This window comes from Tubulanus polymorphus, chromosome 2 (genome assembly GCF_964204645.1).
Source record: "Tubulanus polymorphus chromosome 2, tnTubPoly1.2, whole genome shotgun sequence".
Classification (NCBI taxonomy): domain Eukaryota; kingdom Metazoa; phylum Nemertea; class Palaeonemertea; order Tubulaniformes; family Tubulanidae; genus Tubulanus; species Tubulanus polymorphus.
The window spans coordinates 26,012,340-26,024,475 of record NC_134026.1 but is presented as its reverse complement, the minus strand read 5'-3'; the positions used below and the strand labels follow the sequence as shown (position 1 = coordinate 26,024,475).

Sequence of the window (12,136 nt, the reverse complement as noted above, 5' to 3'; positions counted from 1 at the left end):
TAAACGCAGTGACAAGAAAGTATTTGATAATTACAATAATTGCGTGTCCTCTTTATAGGTATTTATTACTATCGTTCAAATGATGTATACGTACGCACGCGATGATTAATAAATGCAGGTTATACGTCATCCTCCCTCTGCGGGGACTCGAACCTGATGGCATCGCTACACTCAGCCACGGCACGAACCGCGGCAATCTCGATGCCATCAGGTTCGAATCCCTGCCGGGGGAGGATGGTTATACGTACGTATATCCAAACATATCTCTCATAGGCTGCAATACGTATACCCAACCAAATCTGAAAGCCATTGCTTTATAAGCAATGGAAATGACTCACCATTCTTTTATTCTCCTTGCCCATAATCTTGATATCATAGAACCTTACAAATTCTTGGGAAATCTTACTAGTAGGTAAATATACGCTGCAGTACGATTACGATCGAATGTACTGGTTTTCCCCATACTACTTGCTCGCGTTGCAGTGAATCGTTACATGCACTAGCAGCAGTACCGCAGCACAGTTCGACACAAAAATGGCAATTATACGGATAAGAATCTTGTATAACAGAATGAAATTCAGCCTGACAACCGTACTGAAGATCCTGCTCATATTTCACAGTCAGTCCGTCAACGGCTTCGATCTTGCATTCAAAATACAAGAATGCACTAATTACGAATCTGATTTGGATTGCTCAAATGTGTACAATTTTGTAAGTACTGATCGTCCGTATCCCGCGCCTTTCGTGTATAGCATGGTTTTCGTTATTTTTACTATCTTTCAGCCAAATGGTTCGTGTTCTATTTCACAGAAGTCGGGAAGTAGGTTCAAACATATACGTATCTTCAAAGAATTCAAAATCTTTAACAAAGATTAAGAGTAGGGTCGCTTTATTTTTTGGCAGGATGTGGCTACCTGTCAAAGAAAGATTCAAGAAACAAAGTCGATTATCCTGGTGCTCCTATGGATCTTGTTGTGGAACAGTATCGTCGTCCCATTATACATAAGGACAAATTATATTTCTACCCAACAGTTTATGTTGAGTGGCGACCACCTTACGATGGTAATTAATTTCTTAATCGATCGTCGGTGATTAAGGCTTTATAATCGGATGGGTGTGAAAATATATATATATGAATATATATATGTATATGTATATGTATATGTATATGTATATGTATATGTATATGTATATGTATATGTATATGTATATGTATATGTATATGTATATGTATATGTATATGTATATGTATATGTATATGTATATGTATATGTATATGTATATGTATATGTATATGTATATGTATATGTATATGTATATGTATATGTATATGTATATGTATATGTATATGTATATGTATATGTATATGTATATGTATATGTATATGTATATGTATATGTATATGTATATGTATATGTATATGTATATGTATATGTATATGTATATGTATATGTATATGTATATGTATATGTATATGTATATGTATATGTATATGTATATGTATATGTATATGTATATGTATATGTATATGTATATGTATATGTATATGTATATGTATATGTATATGTATATGTATATGTATATGTATATGTATATGTATATGTATATGTATATGTATATGTATATGTATATGTATATGTATATGTATATGTATATGTATATGTATATGTATATGTATATGTATATGTATATGTATATGTATATGTATATGTATATGTATATGTATATGTATATGTATATGTATATGTATATGTATATATATATATATATATATATATATATATATATATATATATATATATATATATATATATATATATATATACGCACGCACGCACGCACGCACGCACACACACACACACACACATATATATATATAAGAACGCTCTCTGATCAGCAGATAAAAGTTTGGCTCTAGGCTGAATTGAAAGCAACTGACTAGATGATCGTAGATTTCGAACACTAGGTTCATGTATTTGTTTATTGCCAGTATTCCAATTCTAATCCGTCTAAAATTCCTTTAGGCCCTTAATTTCCATTATCCTGAATTTCCCGTGCAAAATGCGGGAAAACCGTACTGGTTGACAGGTATGATAAGTGATTATCAGAACGTATCTTTTCTTTACATTGTTCTTCAGTGAGATGGTTAGAAGGATTTAAGTTAGAAGTAAATACGTCAGGATCAAATGAAATTTGCCGAACTTTCGACCTATCACTTGTAGAACCACCCAATCGTTCCGTGTATTATAAGGATAAGGTAATTTTGCAATAAGAAATCTGGGAATGTGTCAGTATTGAAATTTTCCTGCATGTAGTACTTTTTTCCAGATTTTTAAGTACGACTGCTTCAGCGGCATTCAACCTGATGAAATGTCTGTGGTTTCGGTGACTTGTCTTCCAGAAAAAAAACTTACAAACTCAAACAACGATCAACGTATTTCTTCAAAATTCAGATCTTTAACGGCAAAGGAATGTATGTTTGATCCTGATCATCAGTTCACTGATCCAGCATATGTATAATAGATGTATTGATATCTTTCAGTTAGAAAATCGGCGCTATGTTCCGCACATTGGGATACTCCCATCAGTCTAGAAACCTATCCCGAAACTTGTGAAATTCATGCCTTGATTTGGCTAGAAAATGATTTCAATTTCAAACAATTTGAAGTAAGATTATTGTCGAAAGGCAATCAGACTTACTTAAGAGAAAAAGTAATTGCCAAGGTATTTTTCTTTATTTATCTGATATCAAAACGAAATAGAGTAAATTCTTCTTTATTTTTTCCGAACGTCTGCTTGAATTTATGCATGCCTATAATCTTATAATAGTTTTCTTCTTAACAGTCTGAGCAACGGGTTACGTTTACAGGAATACAAAGTGGAATCTATCGCGTTACGGTAAAGGATTGGTTATACCATGGACCAAATATGTCTCAATATGTACTTTTCCATAAACGTATAAAGTAGAGTTAATCCTGCTACAATGCATTGATCTCTCGTGAATGTTCGAATTTACATCAATTTAATTCACAGTTCTTTTTTCAGGTTTTGCCAGTAGGTGCTGAGAATTGTGACTCGTCTTGTGATGGATGTAAATGCAAATCCTGCGCCGGTTTATGTAAACCTTGTACACAAATATACACGAAATACATACATTTCAGTAGCAGTAGGTTCTCTAGAAATTCTTTCTTAACGTTAAGATGAAATTAATAAACCTTGGGGATGATATCTTCATTTTACATGGCTTGTATACGTGGTGCAATGTGTGAACAATACTTCTCTTAGAAGAATTTTGAAAATTACGAGAAAGAACCAAAAGTGTTCTATCGAAGGCAAAATTATATATAACGTGCGTATGTAAACTGATTTTACAGGTTGTTAATTTCACACCGCCCAGTTCGGCTAGATGGCGCACTAGTCGATGGAAAAGCCGTTTCACGCGCGCATCATTATCAAGGAATTCTTTATTATCTTATTTCAGAGTGCTCTCGTGGAAATACGGTTCGATCTGATCCTGAACCTTCATCGTATATTATAACAATAATCCTAACAACACTGGCTGGTGTATTCGCTATCATTGCTACGATTATTGTGGTATTTTACATCATGAAAAGAAAACAACGGCACGAATCGGAAGGCACGTTCAGAAGATTGAGTATTCATATTCCAGTACTTTCAGCTGAATGTCCCCAGCGGGGCGTTTAGTTATCCTAATTGATCGAATTTTACTTTTCTTTCAGTGGTGGAAGAAACTAGAGACGACGACGATACTGGATCTGAATGTACTTATGCGTTATCGCTAGCTCACGACAGTCACCCTGATGTCATCATAGTAAATCCTTATGAAAAACACTTTTTATTCGCTCTACCAAAATGATTAATATTGACCAGGTTAACTCGTCAGTTGCCGATATAACATTTAATCAATTGATCGGTTCGCTTCTCATGTACGTAGCTCAATAATTCAGGATTAGGACTCATCGATTTTTTATTTCAATTCCAAAGCGACACGAGTAATTGGAATATAATACGCCGAGGTTGGAAGTCGAAATAGTATCGAGTTGCTGTCGTATAGAAATATATAATGGCCATAGCATGGACTCACTAACGATGGCCTTTATAAGCGCGCATGCGTGTTTTTTCTTTTACGTACGTATAAGCTCAACTATACGGACTGCGCTCTATCCGTGATTAATTTGTAATGTATTCATTCTTTTAAAGGATAACGCTCTTATTTATTTCTCATATTCGAAATGTTAGCAGCATGAACTCACGTTACCAGAAATAAAATAATTACAAGTCGATCGACCATGCCGCCGTTTTTTTTTAAATATTTTGTCCGGAGGTGGCGGGTGAAAGGCATTCACCTCACCTAATTCTTCCAATCCGTTTGTTCAAGTATAGTCTCCAGGTTAGAAATGAACTAGAGTTTCTGTATGTCCATGGTCGCGGTGATACGAGCTGCTGTCAGGCGCGCAGCAGGGCGGGGAAATACGCGTTATAATAGCGGTCTTTGATTGGGCGAGAGTGGTCACCTGACGCTGGGAAATCCCGGAACTGGGTGAAATTCCCAACGCTATGTTTGTTCGATGTGGCGTATAGATCAACTGTGCAGCGCACAATAAATGGCTTTTTACTCGTTTAAAAAGGTATAATGCCGTTGAAAGGCGTACGCAGAATATATCCTCATGATAGATAGATGTTCAAACGTTATATCAATGTGTTAATTGTTACAATTTTGTGTCGAATGTAGCAATAAATAGGCTGCGAAAAATGTATCCGCGAAGGAGCGCATTGGTGGCAATAATAATGGCAGTGTGTAGTGTATAGTGTGAGTCTATATTTCTCGGTATTATGCAGGCAGGTTGGTGACGTGCCCACACATTATGAGTAATTTTTTGATCTGATGATTGCTCTATGATTTTAAGTATATATTGTAAATAATTTCTCTACCGGTACCATTATGGCTGAAGCGTCAGATTCGCCAAAAAGATCGGAAGGGGACAATAATAAAGAACACAACGATCGTATGGCAGCGGCCCTCGCTATTACCATGCTAGCATCGACGACATCAGCTGATGTCACAGAATCTTGTGTTACGTCAAATGAGAAAAATCCTTCCAAACAAAAAAAGAGAAGACAGACTGTTGCAAAGGCGCGAAAGAAAAAAGTAAAAAATACAAATGAAGAAGCACTAGTAGGATCATCAATCAGTTCATTGGATGCCATATTTTCTGAAGCTATATCAGGGAATACATGTAATTATGAAATGGCTGAACAGCCAAAGCAAACTGATAATGTATCAGAAAGGACAGATTCGACTATTGTTATGAAAGGCAATGCGGCACAGAGTTCAAACAAGGATGTACCGGTGGAAGTTAAAAATCGTCGACTACCACCTAAAAAGCGAAAAGTTATTGACATGGAAATCGAAACGGAAAAATTGAAAGACAAACTTATGACACTTCCAATGAAATTGGTAATGGCCTCTTCATTGAAAGACATTCCTACTCCTGTCGACAATTTGGATGCTGGTGAGAGTGATGGGGGAACAGATGTGCATGCGGAAACAAAACGGCCTATTGATAACCAGTACCCAAGTGTCGGTATGAACACTAACAAATCAGGTAAAATTTCCATAATTCAGATAATACAAGCAAATCAATTGATAAGGACTTTCTAAATCTGGGTTTTCATCAGTCTGTATTTCTTAATACATTACATATATTTAGATTGTAATTACTGCTTTGGAGAACTAAATTTGATAAAATCATTGGATTGACACTGGAGATCATTATTGAAGGGACTAAGGCTTAGTTGGGATTCATAGAATAGCTTTTGTAGGGAAAACACTAGTTTCTAGGTAGGCCCTACACAGGATATATGTGATAATAAGAATATGTCTTATTCATTTTAGCTTTGTATGGTCGTTATGCAAGTCTTTTGACTTAGGCTCTAGGCATATATATGGAGGCAAAACATTTTGTTCATTTCTTCTAAAACTTCAAAGGAATTAGGCCAAAGATTTGGTTTTGAAAAAACCAGTCTTGTCCTTTCTGAGAATAACCACTGGTGTCATAACTTGTATATAGTGTTTGTCAGTATTTCTAAGTCTAGTGTTTGATTCCATATTATATTTAAAGTAGGTTCTGAAATGAGAAACCATTTTCAGCTGACTTGGCTTATCAAAAAGGATAGGTTTAAATGGTTATATATTTCAAGGTTAATACAACCTGGGTACCTGGTGTATATAAAGTTTTAACCTAGTTTAGTATTACCACTAATGCGTTGGCTGTTACTTGACAGTATGGCATTTCAACGTGAATGGATTTCCCTAGAATTGTTATCAAAGGGAATGGCCCATATCTACCAGTATTCAACAATAAAGCCTATACAACATAAAAAGCCTAGAATTTCTTGAACACAAAATGAAGACCTTCTGTTAGTGTTGTATCATCGAGACATATAATTTTTTTAACCACATCTTGAATTTTACTTAGAAAGAAAGTGCTTTCATATTCATTAGAGTTGGTGTGGTTTTTAATCGGCACACAACCATAGATCTATATCAATATAAAATAAATATATCATAGCATTAGTTCTTGAATTATCAAACACGGAAGACCAGAGCTCCCAAAAACCCAGCGATAAAAGCACCACATTTAAAGATATGTATTCTAAACTATGCTAATCGGTAATCAGAGAAAACCTTTTGAAACTTTGAAGTCATAAAATTTATCTGTCAATTCAATATAGATGAGTCAACAGCTTGCTGATAAAATCAAATCTACCCGCCATTACATGAATTATATTTCATTTGGGGAGTTTGTTTTCACCGAGTTAAAACTAAATCAAATTTGGTAGGACTACCGTTGCAGAGATTAGAGGTTGGTAGGTCTGTCCTTGTTTAAATAGCCTAGATCAGGAGAGATAGTTTTACGTCTCAGTCACTGGAGTGTTGAATAAATATATTGTGTGTTAATTGGATAATTCAGTCAAAAGCAAAAAGTATGATAGCCAAATTGTTTGTTCTAATATGGCATTGGTATCTATCTGATCAAATGTCCCTATAGAAAAAGCCAGTATATATTGTCTTAGTTGGTTACTGGACTAACTGGCCTATTAGTTGGCACATTGCTATATGTTATTTTGTGTATCTGATTTCAGGTTTTCAACCAGTGGACCCTTGTAGAAATATGCAAATCTTGAATGACTGTCAAAAAGCATTGACTCCTGATGATGATGGTGATTTGTAAGTCATATACAAATCCAAAATTATGAAGACATTTATCTGAATGTCCTTCAATTTCAAACATTTATTTTGCATCATTATTAATGTTTTGAATTGGCAGAATTAGAATTAGACCCTGCCTAACTTCTGATTTCAAACTTGCCATTGACACAATGTACATGTATAAGGTTTTGTTTCAGGTTTTTTGCCATTTCAAAAACAGGAAGAACTGAAATATATCTGTTAAATATAATTTTTCAGGTCAATACATATTGCTGTTGTTCAGGGTGAAATTGATGTGGTCAAAAGGTTGATTGATCTTATGAAGGCATTCAACAAGACTTTGGATACATATAATAAGCTTAGACAGGTAAACAGCAAGGTCTTGTTAACAGAAAATTACTTCTGGTACAAATCTGATTACAAACTGATAAGAAATTATTTTAAATCATGCTAAATGTTTTTTAGACGGCTCTTCATTTAAGTGTGTTAACTGAAAATGAATTGATAATCCAGTTACTGCTTGAACACAGGGCAGATCCTAATTTGCCTGATCGACGTGGACGTAACTGTTTGCATATGGCCATAGAGAGAGGAAGACTTGATATCTTAGATCTGATTATGAAGAAAACGCAACATAAGATTGATCTAGATGCGAAAACATTTGAAGGTAATTATTTATTTTGTTTGAGATATTAAAAAAACTACTTTTTTGGAAGTTCATACTTTTAAAAAGTAGTCTGAAAACCTTTATTCTAGGATTAACACCACTGCATGTCGCTGTTGAACAAAAAGATCTAAAAGCTGCTGATCTTCTATATCGTTACGGTTCAGATGTTAATGCTGAGGTCTGTATTTTGTTTTAGATTACTTCTAGCCTTGATCAAAAGATATTCATTTACTTTTCAATGTATCTTGTTTTATTCTAGGATTCAAAGAGTGGTCGAACCTGTATTCACTATGCTGCAGAAGCTAATAATATAGAAATGGTGAAGTTGCTTATCAAGTGCAAAGCTGATCTGAATGTGTGTAGTTATGCAGGAGTTTATCCTTACCAAATTGCTGCAAATCGAGGGTATACTGATGTCAAGTATTTGCTGCAGGCTTCTGGTGCAAATGTCAATGCCAAGGTGGATATTGCATATCCGCCCAAGAAGGGAAAGGTACAATATTAGTAAACACCCATGTTCGTAGATTTGTTTATGGGAAAAGTATCAAAAGAAAACTAGTAAACAAAATGCCAAGGCGAACGTTTTACATCCTTTTTTGTTATATTTACATACTACGTACAAAGAACAAAATCAGAACTAAGTTATAGACTGACATAGCACTGAGATGAGAAGAATGTGACAGAATAATTGACAAGGTGATAGAGGGTTTATAAAATTGACAAGGCAATTGACGAGCTGCTAACTATTAGTAAGCTTTTTGTCAAATTATTCTTGTCTTGTATGATCTATAGCATACTTCTGATATTGTACTGAAGGCAAACTGGGTTAGCCGAAGCATGTCAACAATATTTTGTGTATACATGTAAATATTAAAAAAAGGTTCTAAAATGTTCGCCTTGGCATGACTTTCATTACTGGAAAAGAATACTACTTCGTTTTTATTTTGGCATTTTCAGAGAAGACATTCTGCTAGTATGGAAGTGTCAGTGATGTCACCAACAGCTTTGAAAATTCCAATACCAAGGCTTCCATCTCAACATACTATGTCTCAACCTTCTACTCCAACCAATACTGCGATGAACACTCCTGCTACATTGGACTTGCCGCCACCGTTGATTTATGTTAAACCATCTGATTCTGTTCCCGTGTCAAGATGGATGATACCTCAAGGACAGAATGACTCGTCTCCTGTCTCACCACAATCGGACACACAAATTTCAAAGACTAGTCATGAGAATACTCGGAACAAAATATTTCGACAAACTGAAAAACCTAAATTACGTCATTCACGTTCATTAGACTGTGATGTTGCTGGGCGACCGCTTAGTCCAGTGAGCCCACCAGGTGGCGTTAAGAAACCATCATTTTTACCTGGTTCTCCTCGAACAAGTAAAACACCGCCTGGCCGTTTGCGATTCCGCTTATCAAAACAGGACGTGAAAAATCTTCAAGAGCAAGGAGTTAATCTTTCCGAGTTGTTTGGTGCATTGCAAAAGGGTAACTTTAATGAAGCTCGTAATTTGATGCTGGCTGCACAAAAAACGGCAATAAAACCAATATCTAGCTTTTCAACTTCCAATGAAACCACATGTGGAAGTTTAATACCATCTGTAATTCCAACCATGATGGATACTGATAATGAGACAATTGCAGTGCCATCCATTTCAACTAATGAACACCCATCTGATATGAAAATCACCAAAACACCTGCATCTAAGCAAAATGAACAAGTTATAGAATCAGACTTGACAAATGTATTTTCGAAATCTACCAACTCGGTGCTTACTATAAAGAAAGAACCAATGGATGAAGATGATGTTCAGACACCAGCATCAAAATCCATTTCTAATTCTGCACTAATTTCTCAGTTGAAGTCCTGTACAACATTGACGAGTGTGAATGATCAAGAAAAGGCACGGCCAATTATGACATCTATGTTGAAAGAAGAACTGAAAGAAAAGCAAACAGATAAATCTATTCTTCAAATTCCACAAGTTCCTCAACACCGAATGGTACAGCCTAACAATCCATTTATTGGTCAGTTACCTTACATGGGACATCCAGTTCCAATGATGATGCCCAATAATTTCAGTGTAGCTTATGCTCCTGTTCTAATACCACATGGATCACATGGTGGATTCTATCCCTATCACAACATGCGACCGCCAACGTCCCAACGACTTACATTTCCAACAACTGTCAGTAGTCAGCTGCAGGCATTGCAGTACTCCATGGCTGCTATGACGAATCAACAGAGGACTTTTATGCAGACCAATAAAATGAATAAAAATATCAATCTTGAAAAACGGAATAATAATGGATTGAGAAAAGTTGAAAACAAGAAAGATTTGCAATCATCTGATCCAGATACTGCGCTAGACTTCAGTTTACCTAAATCACATGGAGAAAAGGATTCAACTAAGTCTACATCAGTTCTTCATTCTGTATTGACCAAAAATGAATTACCTGAACTTGATACAAATACATCTCACGTGAAAAAGGTTCACACAAAACCACATTCTAGGAAGAGTTTCACTGCAACTGAACAGCTAAAATCATTATACACAAGTGTTTCTGCACCATGCGGCAATGATTCAGTGCCGAGTATTGAAAATCAAATGCAGTCTTTCCCTATGTCTCAACCACTAAATCAGTTGAAATATCTTTCAACTAAACTATCTGGAACAACGAAACCTTCTGCAACAAATTTGACTGATACTGTTAGAGTAAAAGACGGTCATGTTATTGTGAATGATATGGTTAGTAGTAGCAGTGTTGCAGGTGCTAGCTCTGAAGTGTCTTCCTCAGACAGTTCCAGTGACATGAAGAAGTGTAGTACTGGTAACCAAGTTGACACAAAGTTGGATAGGTCAGTGGACACTAATCACTTAGACGATCACCGAAAAGTTGATGATGTTTCGAGCACAGATTTTGTAAACAAAATGTCTGGTGTTAGCATTTCGTACTCAATGATAGATCAATTGGAGAACTCTTGTTTAACCAATAAAGCCAAGATTGAATGGCTAAAAAATGTACAAAATGAACTGACAAAAGCAAAATTGAAATCATCTACATGTAAGCAGCCTAGTGTGTGTACAGAAAATAATGATAACACTGCATATCCATTCCCAATTGAAACAACAATAGACTCTGATTCTCTGATGATTCACTATGGAAACGTTGAGGATAACATTAGAGTGATACCTACAGAGGCTTCTCTCTCTACTGACAAAAAAGAAAACTCTAGTCGGGATTATCACGAGTCTTTTCATCAGAACAAAGAAAAGACAGATTTAAAAAGCAACCAAATTATTGAAGATGAACCCGACGGGTGTTTAGTATATAAAAATGTAGAAACAAGTCTGAATGATTTGACTGATAACATGCAGAATCTAAAGTGCATCTCATCCAATATAGAATTGCCTGTTATTAGTGCTTCCTGTAGTACACCTACTATTATAAAATGTGAACCAGTTGAAAGTGACTGAATTACGTATCTTTAGTTTCTGACAATAAGTATTGTCATACCCAGGTAAGAAATAAAACTGATATTGTACGTTTGGTGTAATGATTGAGTTGTATTTTATATCTATATCAAACACCAAGCCCAGTACATCAGTATCTTGCAATACTTAAGTTATACATTAGATCCCACTAATTTGGACTTTGATTCAACCTAGATTTTAAGTATGGTTAACTTAGCATAAATGTATCTATAATATGGTTTATCTGGATTTCTCTGGATTCATTGATCCCAAATGATCCGGATGAAACAAGTCTGCTGTACTTATATATTATGGGTATAAACTACTTGTACATGTATTTAGATATATGGTATGTAAAATATTGAATAAGTTCATCTAAGCCAGTAAAAGTTCTAGTCTTATTGAACTCCAAATGATCTTGTGACTTAGTATCAGCGACAAGTTGGTTGCAAATTTATAAAATGATGTATTATGCAGGTATATACATGCATATGCCTCAAAATGCCAGTAGTTTTCTGTGCTAAGCTTGGGGTGATATTTGTTATCATGATATTCTTAGGAGAATAATATTGTAAATGTATATAATCCACTAGAAATTTGAAAATGTGTACTGTAATATGAATTCAACATCGATCAGTTATTTATAATGAGAAAATTTAGGTACATTTTTTATTAATGCTTATTGAATTGAAAAATAGCTTGTTAAAAATAAAGATTTTACTAATAAAATTTATTGAAATTCAATAATG

At 35.0% G+C, this 12,136-nt stretch overlaps 2 protein-coding genes across 2 annotated transcripts; both read left to right on the top strand.

The window, feature by feature from the left end:
* The first annotated feature begins 386 nt into the window (after positions 1-386).
* LOC141898802 (uncharacterized) lies at positions 387-4,302 on the top strand. The gene is made up of 10 exons (XM_074784908.1): positions 387-711; positions 784-820; positions 904-1,062; positions 2,139-2,257; positions 2,329-2,473; positions 2,543-2,724; positions 2,845-2,898; positions 3,046-3,166; positions 3,482-3,637; positions 3,741-4,302. The coding sequence occupies exons 1-10, from the start codon at positions 535-537 to the stop codon at positions 3,875-3,877; spliced, it is 1,287 nt and encodes a 428-aa protein (XP_074641009.1). The 5' UTR covers positions 387-534; the 3' UTR covers positions 3,878-4,302.
* A 279-nt stretch (positions 4,303-4,581) lies between these two features.
* Positions 4,582-12,084, top strand: LOC141898548 (uncharacterized). The gene is made up of 7 exons (XM_074784499.1): positions 4,582-5,627; positions 7,168-7,252; positions 7,493-7,601; positions 7,700-7,901; positions 7,991-8,079; positions 8,161-8,394; positions 8,859-12,084. The coding sequence occupies exons 1-7, from the start codon at positions 4,964-4,966 to the stop codon at positions 11,388-11,390; spliced, it is 3,915 nt and encodes a 1,304-aa protein (XP_074640600.1). The 5' UTR covers positions 4,582-4,963; the 3' UTR covers positions 11,391-12,084.
* Positions 12,085-12,136: the final 52 nt, after the last annotated feature.